The 23,112-nt window shown below is 38.3% G+C and overlaps 1 protein-coding gene across 10 annotated transcripts in view; it reads right to left on the bottom strand.

Moving 5' to 3' along the window:
• MPHOSPH9 (M-phase phosphoprotein 9) overlaps nt 1-23,112 on the bottom strand; it is a 49,520-nt gene that overhangs the window by 13,691 nt on the left and 12,717 nt on the right. For all 10 annotated transcript variants that reach the window (XM_039504980.1, XM_039504977.1, XM_039504979.1 and 7 more), the window contains 11 exons: nt 20,961-21,108; nt 17,492-17,581; nt 15,063-15,586; nt 13,486-13,615; nt 9,946-10,036; nt 7,819-7,925; nt 6,127-6,249; nt 5,040-5,494; nt 3,636-3,794; nt 3,463-3,550; nt 2,422-2,637 (listed from right to left, as the gene is read on the bottom strand). In XM_039504980.1, the coding sequence (XP_039360914.1) occupies nt 2,422-2,637; nt 3,463-3,550; nt 3,636-3,794; nt 5,040-5,494; nt 6,127-6,249; nt 7,819-7,925; nt 9,946-10,036; nt 13,486-13,615; nt 15,063-15,586; nt 17,492-17,581; nt 20,961-21,017 (2,040 nt within the window). In that variant the 5' untranslated portion in view covers nt 21,018-21,108. The remainder of the gene's footprint in view (nt 1-2,421; nt 2,638-3,462; nt 3,551-3,635; nt 3,795-5,039; nt 5,495-6,126; nt 6,250-7,818; nt 7,926-9,945; nt 10,037-13,485; nt 13,616-15,062; nt 15,587-17,491; nt 17,582-20,960; nt 21,109-23,112) is intronic.

Raw genomic sequence — 23,112 nt, forward strand, 5'->3', positions numbered from 1 at the left:
CTTCTGTGCCAGTGCAGCTGATGTGGGTGGCACACTGGAGGGATAAGCCAACCATTACTTGGCTGCCCACACCAGCCCACCTGCACACGAGCGGAGGGGAAGTAGAAGTTGCATGAAGACTGCTTTCCTCCCAAAGCTGGGCCCCAGCAAGAGCATATAGAAGTAACGAGGCACTTTATATCCCCTGACCCTCTGTTTCAATTCATTGTCCCTTGCACTATCTTGATTATTAAGATTTAAATGTAGAAATTATTCGAACTGATGAATAGTTTACTAGAGGCAAAAAGTTGAAAACATACTGCCAAATCAGCTATGCCTGAACTTTAGGGTTTGTTAAATGTTTGTTTTATGAAGCTTTTCGATCTATTGCAAATTTACACACACACACACACACACACACACACACACACACACACACACACAGTGGAAACAGGATTTCTTAATACACATAGTCCCCTGGAGTATTTGCAATCCAGATAATGTAATAAAACTGACTAAAGGCTGAATAAAAATGAAAAATCTTTTTAATGTAAACTGAACAAAATTAATGTGGAAAGAATTATGGGCCAGATCCTGCAGACCCAGGAGCTTATCTATGGGAGTCAGAGTTTACAGGATGTGGATCCACGTAATTAAACACAGAGCAATCTTCTGACTACAACCACCATCCTGCATGCTATTTTGCACAGAGGCACCTCTGCCTACCTATGGAGCTGCATTAAAGTCAATGGGGCTATGCACAAATGCAGTGTTACAGAACAATTTGCAAGTTTGGGACCAACAACACATGAAAAATATTTAATATAGATCTCCTCATTCACAACGGGTGAAAAGTCACCACTGAACAGGACGCTTGCAAGAACATCTACACCATTTAAGACATATTTAAGCCCTTGGATCCAGTGCTTTGCTGAGCTGAAGCTTTAAAAAGAGTTTGAGAGATGTCTTTCACCTTAGAAGAGTATTGCTGAACAATATAAAGAAATGATTTTTGGGAGTGGTTCTTAATGAATTAATGTTTATTGATCAATATAGTTGTCTCTATTCAAGAGTTAGCCCTTTTTATTGCTGACAGCTATTTTGGTTTTCAATTCACTTTTTTCTTCCAATTCCCAATGGCAGAAATCCTTTTAAATATTCGGGGCATATGTATAAACAGAACACAAACTGGATAAGTCCAGAAAGTCAGATTTTCCCTAGTAGGCTTTATTTCTAAAATACTGGCAATCCTTTTTGTTTGCACAAATAACGTTAACAGTTTGTTGACTTGTCTAATAATCCTTGTGTGCTTTAGCATTATCCTGCTTGGAGTATGTTCGATTTTTCTAAAATGAATTTTATTAAAAATACAAAATATAAAAACTTCTTATAAAAGAAATGTCAAGAAAGTAATCGGAAAAAACCACTGAAGAGATAAAAGGAAACAAAAACTACTTACCAACCAAAGATGGGATTTTCAAAGGTGCTTAATACTGGCTTTGCTCTGCTTCCAGTGAAGTCAATGGTCAAATTTCCCACTGACTTTGAAAAGGAAATATTTTGGCCAACACAGAGCACTTTTCAGAATCCCATCCTAAAAATGGAGCTAAGGCTCCCAATATGTTTTCACACTGCTAACCTCCATTCTGTAAATTTTAATATTCATTTTAAAAATTAATATTAATATTATTAAATATTTAATATTAAATTTTTAAAAATTAAGATTTAATTATTACTTTATATTAAAATTAAAGTCAGAAAGCAAGGTTCTATTAATTTGGTCTGCAGTCGGACAGAAAATCTGAACAAACCACAAAGAGTTACAATACAAAACATCAGCTCATCCCCAGTGAATTAAAAAAAAAAAATCAATGAGAAACTTATTCTAAAATTAGTTCAGAAAATGTTACCTTACCAGACACACAGATGGTAAGCTAAGCTAGCACCACTATTTGACTGCTGGAGACAGAAAAGAAACTGAGTAGGCAGAGTCTTTAGAGATCTGTCTCCCTGCTGTTGCAAAACAACACCTAGCCATCTGGACTTGAAGGGTATAAATAATACTTAATTTCTCTATAATGTCAGTAAAATGATCTAACAGTTTAAAAAGTAATAAAAATATATGAGGAGTTATACTATACATATTCTTTTAGTATGTACAATAATAAGAAAATGCAATCAAATCTGCACTAGTGACCAATTTGAGTAAACAATTTGGTCTCAAATAACAATTTTAAAAGATCTATTATATTTCTAGTATAATCTAATTCAGCCTTTATTTAACTGCCATTTCCACAGGACTGAATTTTCCTGGTTCCTTGGCTGGTCACTTAAGGTTCTGCTACAGTAAATTTTGAGTGTTATTCCAAAGGCATCTAGGACTTTTACAGTTCATGGAATATTGTGCAGTTGTAAACCATTATTAATCATTTTTTCACTTACATCTTGAAGCATTTTATTTTCTTCCTTTAACCTGGCATCTTTATTATTTGACAGCTTGTAAGCCTGTTCAAATGCTTCTTCTAGATCCTTAAGCCTAGATTTTAGTCGGCTGATAGCGTTATCCTTCTCTTTATGACTTGTGCGCATTTCTTCAATACGTTCTTGCAAAACTTTGGAAGTATTACTGACTGCATAAAAGCGTTCTCTCCAATCTGTCTACAAAACAAAAACAAGGTTCATTAAAACATTTACCTAACCAATTTTGTCTCTAAATATTAAAGTTATAATCTTAAATCTTACAAGGATAGAAAGCAGAAGTTAATTTTTAATAATGTACAGAAACTGAAAAAAGTTTAAGCTACTTTCTTTAGTGCAATGCATTAGACTAAAAAAATAAGATTCAAGAAAAGAAACCCAATTTCCTGTTCTTTAGCAAGGAACCGGTTTGCTGTATAGCCATGAAAGAACAGGCCCAGGCCTAGCAGGAAAGCTGAGGGTCATGAAAGGAGGATTTGTATATTTTGGCCCAACTGTGCCTTTACAACCTACAGTAGGGTAGATATAGGTAAAGGGATAGTTCTTTTTGCCTCACTACACAAGGAATTTGCCTTATCACCCATGTGTAAAATAAGAAAAGGAAGTAATTATTTTGCCTCCCACCCTTTTTTTTTTTTTTTTTTTTGAGAGAGAGAGAGAGAGAGAGAGAGAGAGAGAAATCAGAAACACATGTCTAATATTTTATTGGTGAACTTTAGTTCTCGCTAAAATTGGAAGGAAGGTGGGCGGGATAGGGTTATTTACAAATAATGAAGTTTAAACATTTACAGAGGAATGATGCTCAAAAGATGGGGATTTTGTAGATCAAGAGGTTCTAAAGGTGCAGAACTTAGTATCTATGCCAATATGAGATGGCTGTTCATATTATGTGATATTGGTTGAGGCCGACATAACTATCAATTTAATCTATATTTTTTAACAGTTGCATACTCTTATCTTTTCACTTAACAACTTTAATCCATGTTACCCACAATATATACTTACCACTTGCATTTCTAGCATATTATTCTTATTTTCAAGGGTTCTCATGCGAGTACTAGCTTCATTGAGAGCAGCATCTAACTCGTCACACCTAGAGGCATAAATTTTTTTAAAATTACCAAAGAATGTATACAATAAAAACCCCTTTCCCTTATAGTCACAAAAACAAATATTACCTATCAACAAGATTTTGATTGATTTTCTTCAGCTCTTCAGATGAAGCAGTTTTATGGCTTTCCTCAAGTTGTTGTTTTAAGCTATGGATCTCGGAGTCATAATAAGCTCGTAGATCAGCTATGTGTCGGGCATGTTTTTTCCTCAAGTTCTGCCTAATCCTAATTTTAAAATTAAGAACAAAAGATTATTGTTTTTTCCACATTATGGAATGTAAATCTTACCCTAGTCCACATTACCATCCACTGGCAACCTAACATTAAAACCATTGCCATATTTATTACTACATGGACTTCTCTCACACAGGACTAGCTACTGCTCCTATTGAGGTCAATGGAGAAAGCTGGTTTTACTGATGCAGGATCAAGCTCTCAGTGCTTGTATATATGTAGATATAGACAGTAACAAATTCAAGGCTTTTCTTCTCTCTGCCTGCACAGACCAATAGAAGATATGCATGCTAAATTAAAGTGGGGGGGGGGGGAGACAGAGGAAAACTCCAGAACTACCACCAAGATATGATCCCTTGGGAGAAAAGCCACACACATCTTATATAGACTGGGTCTGCTGATCTTTGGGGAAAGCAATATAGCTTAAACAGAGGGAGTGAAGGGATATTTGCTTTTCATTGGATAGTATGGCTCTTTGCTTCTTTTAGCAGGGCGGCACAAATAAGAATACATATACATTTTATCCCTTGAAATGTTTTATACATATTAATTCTCACATTCACTCTGTGAAATAGGTATCATCATCGCCATTTCATAAATGGTGACAGAGGCACAGAGACATTAGCAGTCATGTTACCTCCTGTGCAAGCTGTTTAATGTTGTGCATGGGATGAGGTGACAGGGTTCTAATGGCTCTCACACCCAGTAGCGTGATGTTGGACAAGTCACTTCACCTCTCTGAACCTCAGTTTTTCCTCGTCTGTAAAATGAGGATAATAGTTCAAAAAAGAACTAGATAAATTCATGGAGGATAGGTCCATCAATGACTATTAGCCTGGATGGGAGAGGCATGGTGTCCCTAGCCTCTGTTTGCCAGAAGCTGGGAATGGGTGACAAGGAATGGATCACTTGATGATTACCTGTTCTGTTCATTTCCTCTGTGGCACCTGGCATTGGCCACTGTCAGAAGACAGAATATTGGGCTAGATGGATCTTTGGTCTGACCCAGTATGGCTATTCTTATGTTCTTAGTTACCTCATAGAGGGTATGCACAAATCTCTATTACCCAAGAAAACTTAATTAAGTGACATTCTAGCAGTGTTTTTTTGAGCTAGTCCAACTTCTCCCTCCATTTTTCTGAACTTTTAAATTTTAAATTTTATTTTTATGAAAAACAAACAAAAAAAAAAACCACAAAAAACAATTTACGTAAGACAAAAGCCAAAAATGCTTACTGTGACAACATCACCGGATCTTCGAAGGATGTCACTGAAATACTATATTCTGGTAAATTGTTGTCAGCACATGGAAGCTGGGACTGGATGATTGAAGATGGAGTTAAAGTTAAACTTTCTTCATCCTCAGTGTTGATTAACAGATCATTACTAGTATCCGCATATGGCATCGGAAAAGAGCAGCCACTCTTGGTTTCATTTTGGAATGCATTATTTTCCCAGGGGTCCAAATGTAAAACTTTAGTGCTGGAAGTATATTTTGGAGAACCACCTAGTTGAGGTGAAGTTATATTGCTTGTATGTGAAAATGAATCGATGTCCGAATGACTTGAAAAAGTGGGATCCGCTATAGAGTCTGGAGAAAAAGGAGTCTTCTCATCAAGAGTACTGACAAAACAATGTCCTGGATTCTGCTCACCGGGTTTCATGTGCAATGTTGGATCTAGTGTTAAGACCTATGAAATAAATAATTACAATACTAATAAACTATGATTGGATTTTATGAATGAAGAATCATTTAATCCATTAGAAGGAGATACAAATCTACTGCAGAAACTATTCAAAGTAGTATGACAACAGTTATTTGGTAGACTTGCAACAGCTTAGTGAGCTGGCACTTTTTTCTGGTGGCTGCTACTTGTCTTCCTGGTTTTCGTTTAAAAAAAAGGAGTGATCTCTAGAACTTGTAGTTGTGAAGAAAACTTTTAAAGTGTGAGCCAAATGTAATCGAATTCAGTGATATCTGCTCAAGACTCATGTTCTCTGCAGACAATAACTGCAAGGAAAGTGTCTGTCCCTAATCATTTCAAGGGATTTTGGTTCTGAAACTTAACAAGGTTGACTCTTAAATTGTCATTAACTATTTTGTTGATGATTCAAGGAAGAAAAGAGAAAAATCAGATATCATGGCATTTGATACAGTTGGATAAGGCCATGAAGATCTGCACAACCTACATCTTGTCTTTGTTTCAAGAGCGGGCACTTGCGTTGTGAGTTGAAAATGAGAGCGAACCACCAATCTGAAACCTCATAACATGCCAAATGTTTCTGTTCAGACATGAGGCATTAATGTGCAAATAAATGTTACCTCTGGTGGGTGACTTGGCTGGGCTGGAGAAATGAGATTCCATTCTGGCAGCTGCTTGCTTTCCCTTTGTTTTTTATGATAAATATCCTTCAATGACGGCTTCATCTCATCACCAGAAGATGACTTAAAAAACCAACAAAATAGCTAATTGTTTCCCTGATTAAAACAACCATGATATGTAAGCAATCTTCACCTAATACACTTAATTTAAAATGGAAAAGTTAGGAAGGGCTTGTTCAAAGCACTCACGTAAAACCACTGAGCTTTCAATTATATATATATAAATCCTTAGTAAACAATAAGCCTCTCTCTCTCTCTCTTTGAATGCCTGAAGTATTCAAACAAGATAAAAAGCAGGTGGTAACTTTAATTCTACTGTTCTCAGCTATACCCATGTTAAAGGCAGATTAGTTTCCAGTAGACATTACAAGACTGAAGATAATGAGGAGCTCAATAAAACAATTATTCTGGTTGCTTCTCATTCAAAACAATAATGGCTACACACTTAGGAGAGGCAATCCCGTCATGACTGGCTGAAGAACAGCACTTCTGCCTTTTCCTCAATTTTACTACAATTTCTCCACCTGACACCCCACAGGACCCCAACACAGCAGTTCATCAGATGCAAGTGAATAATGAAGAAGCAGAATTTGAGAGTGGGAGTTAATAGCAAAAAAGACATTTCCCCGGGGAAGTTTACTTCTCCGTGTAATTGACTGGGTTAAATAACAGAAGCCCACCACTCAATCCAAATGAAAATGGATCATCTGAAGTATGATTGCTATGGTAAATTCATAATTGTCTATCCACCTTCTTGTCTACCCTTTAGGCACCAAAGCTTACAAAAGACCACCTAAGTAAATATAACATTGTAAATCACCGGAGTGACAAGACATGCAGGCCCCCAGGGTTTAAAGATATTTTAATTACTAATGAAGTTTGTATGCAATTGTTTGGGAGGTGTCTGAGTTACTTATTTTTTAAACTCTAGACAAATGTACAATATGATACATACAAACCTTACAAAATAACCGGTTATTACTCAAATCTGTTTCCCACACCCCCAACATGTCAGGATTATCAATTAATTATCTCTTTTACTCACTTAGATCCTCATCCATGCACCCCTTCTCAAAAACCTGCTGAGTGGAGGTCTTGCAGCATGCCTTAGGGTGGGGAACAGGCTCAGAGCATGCTTCCCAGTCTGGGTAGACAGACATGTGCAAGCTCTGCTTGAGCTGGTGCAGTGTGGCTATTGTAACACAGGCAGTGGCGTGGGTGAGCCAACCAAGTACAGATCCAGGGGGTTGGGCGGGTCTGTACTGCTAACTCAAGTACAGGTACCCCATGTCTGTCTATCCAGGCTGGGAGCCATGCATCAAGCTGCAGGGCAGACATACTCTAGGTGGTCAGATTCTGTTGCTGTCTTATTAAGAGTGGGAATGGGGGAGATCCAGAGTTCCGGCTCCTTCATTAAACATGCTAGCCTCAACCCCCTTCTCTTTAAATTAGGGGGCTGCTATTGGTAGCCTGAGCACCTCTATGACCTCAACAGCCACAGGATCACAAAAGAAATTAGATAGTCCCTATAGCAGGCAGACTGTAGAGACTTGACTCTTTTGCAGACTGTAAAGACCAAATGGGAAACAATTAACAATTACAGGATTTTCAAAGCAAGAACAAAAAAAGTACCTGATCGGATGACACTTTTGTGACAAAAATACTAGAAAATTCATTTCTGAAATTTTCAGGCAAAGAGTGATACATTTCCTTTTCATCTAGTTTCCAGTATGTAAGTCCTAAGAAGCAAAAATAAAAGATATCACAATTTTAAAGTTCACTTCTGCATAACAAAAATAGTTAAGTCTGTTATGTAGCTGTTATTTTCATAGCTAACATAGCCATTGTATTAAATACTAGTGCCTACTGAAGCATCTTACTTCAAATCCTTGGCAGCAGCAACTGGTGTTTTGCATGAAGAGGTGTTAACAAAAGTAGACTAGTATTACACTATACCACTCCAGAAACAGTGCCAATAAATTAGTGAAAATATTTGGGCTTATTCCTTCGACTCTAGGGGACAGATCCTCCACTAGCGTACATTGTCATAGATGTAGTTAAGTCAATGGAACTATGAGAATGTACGCTAGAGCGGAGAATCTAGCCCTAGACATAACTCTGAATTGCCTACCACTTGGTTTGGATCAGCACTCTGGAGTAAGCTAATAACATCCTCCAGAAGCCCCCGCATCAATGGGATAAACAAACAGCCCCAAGGCCAAGTTGCTGCCTTCAATTCACAGTTCTGTCTCAGTGGGTTATGAGTGGGTGTAGTAAATTTGCATAAATGTACTTCTGTACTTGGTCTTGTTCCTAAAACGTATTTGCATTATGTTCTGATCAAAATATGTGAGTTGATTGTTTGGGTCTGACTGACAAAAACAGGTCTATACAGTCTGCTCACATATTTGGGGAAGGAGTATAGAAACATGCTTTAGGGCTTGCAAGTGGCTACACACTGCAAGAGTTTTCGCTGGGCTAGGCTGGTAGAGCGTAATTAGTAATGCAATACCTAACCTAATTTTAGCAAGCTTCATCCAGTTCTGGCATGCGGCCTGCACTGGCCTGCTGCCCTGGGGGGGTTGGCAAATGACAGCCGCAGCGCTGATCCGCTGCTCATCATGTGTGACACACACAGCGCTTTATTGGGAGAGGAGATAAAGGAGATATGAGAAAAGCTTTTAACTAATTTACTTTCTTGTTTTGTTTATGCAGCCTTCGGAGTTTTTTTTGTGCTTTAAAAAAAAAAACTGAAACAAGCAACACAAAAAATATCCTCTCTCTCTCCTGCCGCCATCAAATGAGAGGCAGGGAGAGAATGTTTTTTGACAGAGAAACAGCGTTGGAAGCAGGCTGTTTGCAATTAAACCAAGGGTTTTGGAATTTTTTCATTTTTTTCAGCTAAAGTTGCTAAAAAAAAAATCCTCTCTCTCTCTCTCTCTCTCTCTTCCCGCTCCCTCACAGGACAACACAGGGAGTCGAGTAGGAGTGTGGAGAGTCCGTGTTTGCAGGAGGTTGTTAATAATTAAGAGTTAAAGAACATTTTGTTTTTTTTTTTTTTGGAAATTTAAAACACACACAGTGTTGAAAAAAAATCTCTCTCTCTCTCCTCTCTCTCTCTCAGTACACCACCCACCACCCACCCCCTCAAAAAAAAAAAGTTGTTGTTTGCAGCTGAATGCTATGATAGCATAATGCAGCAGCACTCCCAACAGCGCTGCAAATGTTGCAAATGTGGCCACACACCAGCGCTGGTAGCTGTGAGTGTGGCCACACATCAGCGCTGCTCCTACACAGCTGGATGACCAGCGCTGCAAACTACCAGCACTGCAAACCGTAAGTGTAGCCAAGCCCTAAGGCTTACAGCAGTGGTACTTCCAAGTTTCCATACCCCCTCTGATCACTGGACCAGGATTGACCATTGAAATTGTTTACTAATCCATCATACTGATTTTAGTGCTAGTAGGTTTTGAAATATTGCCTTAGATCCTTTGATTTACAGCCTAATTCTAGCTGTAGTGAGATATTGGCTGCAAAAGTCATCAAGGGTTTGAAGTGGGAAAATAGCAGGATGATAATCAGAATTATATGATTTTAAAAAGGTTCAACAGTCTGCCAATGCTAGAAACAAATTTCCTAGAGCAAATAAATAACAGAAGTGGTAACTGTTACAGCACTGAATTCTAAATATTGAGAATCCAAAAGAAAAAAGAATGGAATGTCGGGCTTTACTAGTAATAGACTAGTAATTAACTTTACCTGAAGCATCAGATGCTAAGGAATTTGGACTTTCATTTGGTTGGCTGAGGTAAAAAGTGTAAGACGGTGAAGCAGCAGCAGTAACACTAGTCTAAAATTCCAAAGGGAAAAGAATATGGTTTATGGACTATAAAATAAAAAAGCAGAAAAGGAGGAATAAAGGTGCACCAGTTCAAAAAATTGCATTAAAACATTTTTTGTTAAACAAACATTGAATTAAAAATTTAGTTTAATACCATGATTCATATCCATTCAACTGAACTGATATCGAGGCCCAGACATTTTGTGTTCAATGAGCTGCAGCCAAACACACACAGCATACTATATTTGTTACAAAACAAAAACAAAAACACCCACACACACATTTGGGAACCAACTTTTCTATTTAATTCAAGTGTGATACATTTAGTTGAATGTGGTTTTGTGAAATTTCACAAAACTAAGAACTCTCCCATTGTCAGCTTGACAGTCATCTGAACTTTTGCTCCATAAAAGGTGCAGTTATAGAGACGACTTACTTACCAATAAGTATGTTATTCTCTCTCCTCATCCTAAGACTGGAATTTCTTACATTCAGCTGTTATGACTCCACCTACCAGGAATCAGGAGGTAAATACTCTCTATCATCTTAGCTTTATAATACACCGCCAACACCCTTTGTCATCACTCAAAACTATCTAATCAACCACCCCAACAAAATACAAAGTGACACAAAACCTCAAAAGAGGTGGGAAGTAGCATGGAGAAGACTACAGCAAATAATTTCAATTTTCATTTTGTCATAACTCTCTCCTCTTCCCTAATCAAAGGAAGAAATGCCTTTCATTAAGCTGATGTACAGAGTAATTAAACGAGGTTGAGGTCTTACCTTAAAAACAGCTACCTGCAGCACTCTGACAAAAATAAGCATCCATAGAAAAAAAAAGTAGTCCCATCTTTTAAGAAGGTACAGGAAAATATGGCAAATGAACCAGTATGGCTCTGCACAAATGTGTTTTATTGAAGCTTTCATCATCTCAACCCATGAAGTTGTCAAAACTCTAGTAAAATGACCTTTTTTGCGCACTGGTAATGTATTCTAGATGATTTCAAATTTAATTGCATCATCTTTAAAGCCAACAGTACAGCAGAGTGCTTGAAGCTTTCTGACCCTATTTAAGAGCCTGGAATCAAACAGAGCGAGCCTTGGGAATCTCAAAACTCCTTAGGGGAAACTTCAAAAATTGTTTTACATTCAGTGAATGAAAACAGCTTTTGTAATGAAGAAACACTGCTAAAACAGAATACGACTAGGATATGACCAGGGACTTCATCCAAAGAGGTGCCAACTAATGCAACTCTCACTAAAGACCATCTCTGCAAGACCTCTGATGTAGTACACTGATAGACTAAAACTTTTGGGGGTAAAATTCAAGATGGGAGTCAGAAATCAACAGACAGAGTCTCTAATTTACAAACCCACCTTTAATATTAAAAAATTAGGAGTTTTGGAAAGTATATAGAGCATCATACTTGAGAGCACCATCCCACCTGCAGGGTTTTCTTGAACCTTCTGCTGAAACAATTGGTACTGCCCACTGTCTGAGACAGGATACTAAGCTAGATTGGCAATTCCTGTGTTGTCCTTCAGAAATGCTGAACTTGCACTCTAGTAACGCCAAGACATTTTCTTGTAAAGGAGTCAAACTCAGCATGTCTGCAGTCTTCTATGAAAAATACAATCTTACCTAAATTTCAATACATGTGATACCTATATAAAGTTGTTTTCTGAAAAGCATGTCCTGTATAATGCAGTGTATTACTTTCCTTAATAACCTGTACACATATTGGCATAAAACAAAGTTTTTACATTGCAGATATCCAATCATTTGCAAGTGATTCCAAGAAATTTCTCATTGGGAGAAATCCCTAGTGGCTGCAACTTCAAGTTTTGTACTTTCTAAGAATTACATCACACAATCCATTACCCCGCCTCCTCCTCCTGCAGAACACACAAAACTGGATTTTACATTCAGGGTGCCCAACAGAAAGATTGAAGACTAGCTAAGCTCCCTCCTATACCATTGGAAAAGTATGGAAAGAGTCAGAAGCTATATATGTGGGGTTTGTTTGGGGTTTGTTCTCTAGGAAAAAGCTTCAACCCACAAAGGAGTAGAGAGTGGGAAGTACACCTCAAGAAGGGCTGCTAAGCAGAGCTGGGGAAAAGAGTGAAGAAACACCTAATCAAGACAAAAATACTATCCTGCAGTACATTCAAGTTTACTCAAGAACATACATGGGTCTGAAGACATTCCAATCACCTAGGATAGCCCCCGCCCCTTTTGGCATACTGATGATGCACAGGCCCAAATGCAGGAAGCTATTGTTGCTCAATAACTATGCTGCTTGGCAGAACTTTAAAGCTCAGTATAGCTCAGGATTGAAAAAGGGGAGGATTTGCTAAATGGAAAAGTAGGAACAAAAACCAAAACAAAGCAGAAAAACCTTCCCAAATCATTGCATCACATGTTCTTCCCCTCCGCCCCCCTATTTTTTTTCTTCTTTTTTAACATCACTTTTTAAATTTCTGTCCTCTTCAGAGCCATGACAACGAAAAATTAAGAGATCTCAACTGGGTGCTTCCAGAGCAGCAAAGAGACAAAAAGGAAAGTGAATAGGCAGCACCTTATAAAGCCAGGTGATAAGCAATCCTCAAGGCTGCTACTTCCTGGCAGGTGGAGTCATTAAACAGCTGTGTAGGAATTTCTTCCTTAAGATGGTGTCAGAAGAGAGGTGTATGACAATTATTAGTACAATTACCATCATTCTAAAGCATCATAGTTAGATTCTGACCAGATTCTGAGATTAGCATGTAAATTATTATACTGCATATTGCTCCTTTAAGGTTAAAAACATCATGCCAGCTGGTACTTTTATTCAAGGACATATGCAAGGCAACACAAGAGTGAATGTATTCTGGACAGACAGTATAATGAACATTAAAAAAAAAAAGGCAACATTATAATTTTAGAGCTACAGCACAAAAAGCATAAATACCAAGGCCATTACTATGTACATTATGATAAGTGGTTTTGAACATCCAATCCAGTGTCCCAAACTTCTCTCATAGGTAGGGTTGATTGTGTGCGTTTTAGCACCTTATACTGTAACTGGATTCATGGGGCAGGTATTTTTTTTTAGTGAAGCCAAATATGGGGATGGACAAAGTTCCTTGAGCTTGCATCAACTAATGCTTGAAAAAAGAAAAACTGCCATGAGTTTTATTATTAAAAAGACCAATTAAAATGGTCAGTGGTTCCCAGCTGCTTATGGGCTCGATCTGGCCTAGGAGGTGCTAAGTGCCCTCAACTCTGTAGGACTTCACCTCACATTAGGCCCTATATTTTGTAGGGAGAGATTTTTGGATGTAATACAACACAAACAGTTGCAAAGTACAAGATCATTTACAAAAAATACATATTGTAAAAAGTAACTCATAGCTGAAGCTTTAATTGAACATCCATGTAGAAACATCCTAGGCAGGAATAGTGTATCACTTACCTTCTCAAATGTTAATTTCTTTGCTTGCTCATTTCCTTGCACAGAGTTCATGTACTCTTCTTCTTCTTCCCTATTTGTTCTTTTCGGTTGGTTTTGTTTCAGCTTTTGTGCCCATGATGTTAGATATTTACTACATGGAAAGAAGAAGAAAAAAAAACCCACACAACAGCTATTACCTTTATAGTAACATAAAAATAATGTCTATTGAAATTCATTTCTTGCTAAACCATTCAATGTGAAATACAGATATCAACGTTTCATTGTCCATGTACATTCTTGAAAAAGAGTGAGAAATAACTGATACCAATTTGATTTTCTGTGTTTTGACTTCCAGCAAAAGCACTGATAAGGAAAGTTATTGGCCCCGTAAATCTAGAATCAAACTTTCTATATTTTAACAAATTGCAACAGAAAACTTATGTATAACAGAGGCACTACACATACTTAGACAAACACCACGTTTTCTGTTCAGTTCAAGTAACCACACAGTGGATTACAATCAGCCAAGTGAGTGCTATGTTAATTCACAGAATTACATTAACAGTGACACACTGGCTACAGGCTGAAATTGACCAGAACCGTGGAATTCTAGTTAGTTCCATAAGTAAAGTATTTCAGACTCAATCACAACATTAGGCAGGGGCGTGGCCACATAGCCTACTATCAGGGATCCCTTCCAATCCAAGTCATTCTGTAACAATAGGAGAGATGCAAACAGAGATAAAGAAAGAAAAAAGTTATGCAGAGAAAGACTGATACAGAGTACTACTCATCATGAGTAAAGGTGAGAGCCCCATTAACTTCAATGGGACAACTCATGGAGCTAAGATACTATTCATCATGAACAAGGTTATCAGAATCTACCCCAGTGAAAGAAGGATGAGGGAGAGAAACACACCCACACCCAGAGGATACAAATATGGAGCAAAAAATCACACATTCCCATTTCCACCTCACTGAAAGGGAAGGGTCAGCCATATATGGTATTATGTGCTGTCAACCAGCCAAGTTAATTTAAACATTTTGACATTAATTTCAGTTTATTGATGATGAAAAGTTCTTCTTACCCTTTGAACTTTCATTCTGCTGGGTACAGCAAAAAAAAAACAACAAATTTTGTTTTTTGTGATTCATGATAGTCCAACCTATACTACAATGCATGCACACAGGAAACGATGAGTAGGCTGCCATTGCACAAGCTAGCAGCATACTAATCCCATACAGGCAGACATTCAACACTTAAATACATTAAAATTGCAATCTATAAATGAAAACGCTGCATATCAACTATGTGTTTTTAGCTCATTTTTGTAATCAGAAATATATCACTGCATTTGTCCCCCCATATCGATAACAGACAAGCATTTCAAATATCATAAAAGGTAAGAAATGTATAATACATAAAAAGCTGGGATAAATGAACTTGACCATACGCCAAGCAGCACAGCACACTTATGCATGCCAGTAGTCTCATTAAATTCAATGGGATTACTTGTGTGCATAAAGTTACTCATGTGTGTTTGCAGGAATGGCGCCACACTGTACTAAATTTACTAATTGGAAAATCTGTCACTTACCAGTTTGTTTTTCCACAATGACCTTCAGTAACCTCATGCTCAAATTCAGCAGGAAAAACTAAGACACCATCTTTTAGTGATGGACAATATTTCTCAGTTTTTTGTATAAATTCTTTTTTAGTTTGTACACTGGCTGCAATTGAATCCTTCTTTGTCACGGGTGCATCACCTTGTCCTTTTGAAATCTTCTCTGGGTAGCCCATGCACTTCTTAATGTCTTTAGATTCCCTAGGATTCAGTTCTGATGCAGAAAGGGTACCATACCCACTGCTCATTGAAATACTATTTACACAACACTCTTGATGCTCAGCAGATGCTTTTGGCTGACTTTCAGCTTCATTAGATTTAAGCTGATTGACAATGCACCCAGTTTCTTCAAAGGTTTCAGAACAAAACCCCATTTGACTTTCTAGCGAAGAGAAATTGTTTGCATGTTTAGCGGGAGAACTTTTGCTGTTGAAGGAATCCCATGAAGCATTACTGTTCTGCAACTTCACTAAGTGTCTTATCTCATTCTGTATACGCTAAAAAAAGAAAAGATGAATAGATAAAATGCTTTTACCATACAATTGTGCCACAAATCCCATTAGTATTTTTATGCATCTTACATTAACTTTCATTGTCTGGAATTAGTGAACTTATGTGAACTAATTCCTGGTTAAGGCTTTTCAATATATAGATATATCATGAATAAAATAAAAACATGTGTCCTATGCATAACAGTAAAATGTGTGTTAAAGAAAAATCTTAGTCTTAAGCAGTGAATGACTATCCTTAGCAATCACTTATAAATTTAAAAACATGCATGTGTGTATCCAATATGCCTTCAGAATTATTGTGATGTATCAGCCTAAAACAGAGTTATAAATTGTTTAATCATATCCTTTAAAATAGGCAAACAATTTGTCTCAGGGCAAAGAACATGTTTGCTAAATTTAGGTCTAAAAGAAATTTATATCCAAGTTATAAATTTCTGACAATAGAGGGAGAGCTTTAATGGAAGTGGAAACTATAATTCAGCTTTAGCTGTAATAGGAATAATGTACCTCTGTAAGATTATTTTCTATGAACCCTTTGTTTTAAAATATCCCTTTTGGGTAATAAATTTATATTATGCCGTTCATTTTGACATAGCGGTTTACTTTTTGTGTGTTTGCCTTATGGTTGTATAACATTCTGTCATAAATATCCACACTAACTAGATTATCTATATAGATTTGTTAGAATTAAAAAAGTATGAATTCAAACATTTAATTTTCAGTATGGATTGTCTCCAAAAGAGCCGTTTCAGTATACTGGTAAATAATACACCATTTAAAAATTGTTTTATAATTGCTGATGTACTGGAACAGTTCCAAAGAGTAACCAAACATTTTTATCCAGTTCTGTGTTGGTACCTGTGGCCATGATCCTGCAATGAGCTGCATTAGAACTGTAACCTGTATCCCCACTGAAGTCAGTGAAGCTCTATATGTACACAGGGGTCCTTCATGCATGCATTGCAAGATCAGGGTCTATAGTTGTTTTCCAGAAATGTAACGTACTAAACTCCCATACTCTTTAATAAGTTTTCTGTGTGTAATAAGTTTTCTCCTTTAATGTTTCTCCCCAAAGCCACATCAGGTCAATTATATATGAATACCAACTGGAGAGCACACATTAAAATATTAAACAAAAACCTTTCTGTCCAAAAATCTGAAAAAGAACAAGCCCTGATTCCAAGAGAAAGTAAGCGCCAGCAAAACCCACTGATTTCAGTGGGAGTTGCAGCCGTAATGCACCTCTCAGGATCAGGCCCACTAGATTTAATTAACTTGTGATAAAAATGAACTATTGAGGGTTTCAACTCAGTCATTTTCTCTCCCTCTCTGTCCATAAAGATTCAAGGATGGAGTTCATGTCCTAAATTAAAATTTCCTTGGCCACTGGTGATTTGGATCACAAGACCAACAACATTTTCTGTTTTAAATTTTCTTTCTGTGGGTGGGGAGGAACTAGACATAAATGGGTCAGATTCTCCATTGCCTTTCACCATGTGTAGGCATTTACATTTGTGGAAAGTGTGTAAAACACTTTGTTGTATGTTTGGTCAAAATACATGTTTATGAAAAAGAACAATTTGAATCAAAACACCCGCTTTGTTTTCCCCTTTCTAAAAATGTACACTCTTAAACAGCCAGGTGATAAGGTACTGCAGATGTGTATATTAAACATCAGAGGTCCAATTTTCCCACAATATGCAAACATGCAACTCCCATTGACTAAATTTGCACATATGAAATGACGATCAGGCCCTACATGTATTCACAGAACAAATACAACAGCAGTGGATGATACAGTGCTGTATTGTTTGGTAAATATACAAAAATAGATCTAAACGTTAAAAAGCAGTCAGCCTAAAACGGCTGCATAAACAAATAATTGCTTACTTGGATTTGGTGATGGAACTGCTCTTGCTGGACAACTATCTGCTCTTGACACTGTTTCTCCACCAGTTTGAATAACTGTATCCACCTAGTCTATTAAACCATAAAATGAAATAATTAAAAATCATATTGCTTCCTTATTCCTTTTACTCTAGCAGCACAACGGGACCCCAATCTCAGCTGAGGCCCCTAGCTATAACTGTAATACAAATAATAAATATTAATAGCAGCTAGAGAAACAACTACAGCCAAGAAAAAGAAGTGACACTCATAAAGCAAACACAGAAAAATAAAAAAAAGACACTTCTAGTTAATGTGAACATCTAAGTTTATTTAAAAAATAAATGTTACTCCTCTCTTTACATCTCTCCACTGGCTCCCCGCTCTCTATCACATCAAACATAAAGCTGTTTGTCTTCACTTTTAAGGTATTTACTTATTTATTCATTCTCCTGCTCGTGGACTGTAGAGTGCACACTTCGTATCACCCATTTCCAGAGAGCCCACTCTCCTGCCAAGGTTGCAGCCTGCTTTATATTAAGGCTGAGGAAAGCAAGGTCAGAAGCCATGACATCCCTCCAGTATGTGCAAGGCCATCCATAAGGTCTTCTCCATCTAGCTTTTGTTGGATTAAATGCATAAAGCTGGCGGGCTGGTATGGGCTGCAGCATATGGAGGACATGGCCAAACCACTTGACCCAGTGTTGAGTCACTTGTGAAGACACTGCAGACTGGTTAGTCCAACACCTGACAGCCTCTCCAAGACAGAATCCCAACCGTGCTTGATCAGCTATACCACAAATACCAGCAGCACAGCAATTCCTGGGCTTATAGGCTGCACTTTGACCCTCCCCGATAGTAACATCCTCTACATGGAGGGGTGGTTACTGGACTCTTTGCATCCTCCTGGAGCTGCACATCAGCAGCTCTGATGGGGTGGTTCAGAAGCTCCTGAAAGTGTTCTTTCCAGCCACTCAGACATTCTGCCTTGATGTGCAGTATGTTATTGTGTCCATCTCTCACGGGCAAGGATTTGTTCTGTGGACCAGCTTTTAAGGTGCACAGTTCTTAACAGACAAGCCATAATCATTTCCAGCCAATGACGCTTCCATCAACTGAGCCTTATTTGCCAAAAACATTTCATAGTCCTGCTTTAAAGTTGTGTTATGCAAGGCACTGAGCCGTCAGTATTCTTGATAGTTCCCATTTAAGTGAGCCACATGTTGTTTTCCTATGATGTCCAGGCTCTGTTGACTGATTCGTTGATGTTTAGGGCTGGTGCACCTTTTCCCCAGAACTTTGTTGGGGCATCCATAATAGAAGGCTGGAAACTGCCCCCCAAATCGTTGATTGCCTCATGTTCAAAGTTTTCATATGCAAAGATTAGAGCAGGGATGGGCAAACTACGGCCCGGGGCTGTATCTGGCCCTGCAAGCATTTTAATCCAGCCCTCAAGCTCCCACCATGGAGTGGGGTCTGGGGCTTGCCCCGCTCTGGCGCTCCAGCTGAGAAGCAGAGTCGGGGGCTTGCCCCAATCTGCGCAGCTCCGGGAAGCAGTGGCATGTCCTCCCTCCGGCTCCTACACACAGGGGCAGCCAGGGAACTCCACACACTGCCCCTGCCCCAAGCACTGCCCCCGCAGCTCCCATTGGCCAGGAACCACAGCCAGACGCAGGCCCCGCTCACAGAAGTTGGTGAGAAGAGGGTTGTTAGAAGCAAGTGCATTCACACATAAGTGCTAATAAGAGGAACTTGTGCCAAGATAGCACCTGGACATCCTGATACGAGGACACTCCACAGAGATGACAAGGAACAGGCAGGTGCATCTTAAAGACAAGGTCAAAAGGACAGCATGATGGATAGATCTGTTTGTTTGAAACCACATGATCAAAGGGGGAGACAGCACCCTAATGAGCCAAGGGGCTGTACCTCAATACGTCAGTAGGGATGAGTAACCTGTCCTGTAACTGTATAAAAGTAGGTCCTGGAGTCACATCTTTGTCTGGCCTAGGGGGCAGTGGAAAGTCCCGCCACTGACTGAGCCAGTCCATTGCCAGGGGGCACAAATTCGTAGTATGTCCTGTAGAGTCTACAGGAAACTATTACTGTGCTTTGTTTGACAATAAACCTGGTTTGGGTTCCTTCGTACCTTACTAGAGGCTGTGGTCTTTGGGGGTTCTCTCGAGGTTTGCTGTGTCAGCTATTAGCTAAGAGCCGGGGCAGCACACAGAGGGAACATGCACGTAGCCAACTCTTATCATCATTGAACAAGAGCAGAGCACCACACCGATAGCTACTGACAACAATCATCATCTTGGCAGCACCACTCCAACATGTCTCACAGAGTCCTGACATAAAAATGCTGTACTGGTTCAATTCTCATTGTCATTCCCGTGACAAGAGAATAGGAGCACCAACGGTTTTCAGGGTGAATATGTTCTAAACAACAAACATACATTATGTACGCAGTCCAAAAATCTTGAGTCCCATCATTCGATGAGGGGGTCGGTTCCAGTGTGAGTAATATTTGTCTAAGGTTCATACCAGCAAAAGCCCTTTCAAAGCCCTTCACAGTATATCCCACTCTACCTACTATCTCTTATTCACTATCAAGATGTTGACTTCTGCCTAGTGGTTTGGGGGAATTTATGTTAAAAAGTCAAGTCATGAAACTCTGAAAAAGTACTAGATTTGCAATGAAGCTACTTTTTTGTAAAACATTAATAATATTTCAAGACATTTCCATCGCTACAAAGTGCTACTACAATGTCAATTACATTATTACAGATTTTAAAAAGACTAATACAAACGCAAGTTAATAAAATTATGTGAAAGACTTTAAAACATTAACTATCAAATTTATAAATAGCACCAGTGATTTTGGTTTTATTTACGTTATCTTATTTTTATACTTATATTTTAATCAAGAATGAGCTAAAGTGACCTGACTCCTGTTGAAGAACGCAACACACACTGATGCCACAATTCAAACACACTAATCGTTTCTTGAAAATAAAACTAATGACTCACGCTAGTACTTTTCTAAGACTTTGGTTCGGATTCTGATTTACAGTACCGTACAGTACAAGTAACTCTGCTAACAACTGTGCAGTTACCCTGGTGTAAGATTTTACGTTGAATTTCAGTGCTTTTTAAAGGTTTAAAAATTAGACTCAAAGTTATTGCAACATTAAAAAAAATCTATTACATTTCAAACACACTTACATTTGTTCTTGTGCAATATTAAGACATACAAAGCCAAGCTAGGATTGCAATAAGGCACAGCAATGTATCTGATTACACTAGGATGTACTACATTCTAACGGTTGTGTCACAACAGTTCCCTAAATAAGTGTCAAAACACACATTGTCATGTCTTATTTCTAAATTATAGCACCATTAGACCGGTCCTCCATTCTGCAAACCTTTTTACATTAATACAAACTTAAAAAATAAACTGAACATCAGATACCTCACAGTTCTTCAAAATTTCTGAGTCTGTCCCTCCACTCTTTTGTATATCGTGCATAAAGGAGGCCAGCACTTCAACAGGAATTACAGAGCGGCTGGTCTTCCCTGAGAAACTGGAAACTCCATTCGGATTGGATGAGGGACTACTTCTGTTGAAACATGAAGAAAAACATTTGAATTATTTATTGTGCCAGATGTTGTCCAACAACAGTACTCAAAATAATACACTAGTAATACAAAAGCCTTTGGTAATGAATTCTCATTTTGAAATCAAATACACTAAAAATCAGATTGACCTGATCACACAAACAAGGTTATTTTTCCCCTAAAAAAAGTTAGAGAATTGATAAAATGATTCAGTGTCATCTTAAGCATGTTGTGACAACTTAGGGAATCTATGTATAATTTATTAATTCTGTTTGAAATTATGAACTTTTTGCAAATTTAAGTATTTATGACTATGAACGTTTTACTGTATTCTTGCCTCATATTCCTTGTCCTGAGGAGACAGAGGGAGGTGCCAGAGTGTCTGTCTCTGAGTAGGACAGTTGTGAAAGACCATCAAACCCAGATAGAAAAACAGGATGACTGAATTGTAGGTGAAAGCAGTTTTCTCCTGCTTGTCTGCAGAGAGTAAAAGGGTTTTAAGGAGTGGAAAATCTCCAGAAGGTAACAAAGAGACAGAAGTGTCAGAGCAGGGGGTTAAAAAAAACACAAAAACTGAGAACTTGGAGTGATTCAGAAGGGGCAGGTTTCTGACCAGACAAAGCTAAAGGAAGCAGCTGCAGGGGCAGAAAAGAGATTCAGAAGAGAAGCCTGAGCTGGAGGAGTGAAGTCCCAGAGAAGAGATTTGGATCCCTGAAAAGAAACAGATTCTAATCCTGAAGAATGCTCACAAGTGGTAAGGAAATGAGGGCAGGTAATGGTCTGTAGATGTGTATTGTTTTGTCTTGATCTGTGTATCTCTGGTGCTGTTTAAAGCAAAAAGTGATTGTTATAGAAATCTTTTTGCAAAATCTGTCTCTATTTGCTTCAACTATAATATGTCCCTGAAGGGGTAAATTACCAGAGTGCCCACAAAAGTAGAGCTCTGGGAAAGGGCATGTTTAAGTTACTGGGGAGTCTTAAACAGTTCAGCACTGGTCTCGGGGACTAGGGCAACTGGGCCCAGGGATCCCACTTCCGGAAAGGGTACCACACAGAATCTATGCCAAGGCAGAGTGTCAGAAAGGCCAGAGTCAACAAGCTGAACCACAGGGAGATTAAAAACAAAATGATCCAGTGTCGGGATCCAAACACAGCAGCTTAGTGAGTGTCCAGAGGAGGGAAATCAACCAGGGCTGTGACAGAAGTATTTTTAAAAATTAACATAATGGCTGTCCAAGAAAAGAGAAAGTGTGGCCCTCACAAATATGCAGTTGTTATTGGTCACTAGCATAGATTTCAATACATCATACATTTTCCTTAAAGCAGGACTTCTTAGTAGTTTTGCAAGACAGCAGCTTACAGAAAAGTGTCCTTGTATACTGCTGATGTCTGAAGTTTGAGAACAGTGCCTCTAGAGATCTAACTTCCTGTGCAAAAATCATACTGATGTATGGCATTTAGCCTTCATCTTAGTAGGTCTAGTTAGGAAGAATCTCTTTCCGTTTACCACCTGGTCCTAGCCCACATTTTCCTTTCATATTTTGGGGACTGAATAGAAAAAGAATTCAGGTTTTCAGAGCAACTGTTTATTACAACAGACAAGTTACTATAAATATTCTAAACTTAATACAGCATATGTTCTGGCACCCCACTGTTAATCCTGTCACACCCCAGTTTGAAAACCAGTGTACTAACAGATTTAAGTACAGATTTACAAAACTCACAAAGGGGTGAAATCTCACTAAGGGTTTCCATCGGCAACTATAAAGGGGATCTAATATACAATACAGATTACTTCGGAGATGTGATGTTATTTCTTTGTACTGGAAGATTAACTAGCCCTACCTTCTGGATTCATGGAATAGGTGCAGACTAATGAATATATATAAGTGGTAGATGTGTGTAATACATAAAAGTTTTGGGGCTACAATTTAATCACAAATTATAAATCCCTGTTTTCCAGGGAAATGCATCCTCTCCTCTTTCTATTGGGAATCTGGTACAGT

The sequence above is a fragment of the Mauremys reevesii genome, linkage group 18, assembly GCF_016161935.1.
Source record: "Mauremys reevesii isolate NIE-2019 linkage group 18, ASM1616193v1, whole genome shotgun sequence".
NCBI lineage: Eukaryota > Metazoa > Chordata > Testudines > Geoemydidae > Mauremys > Mauremys reevesii.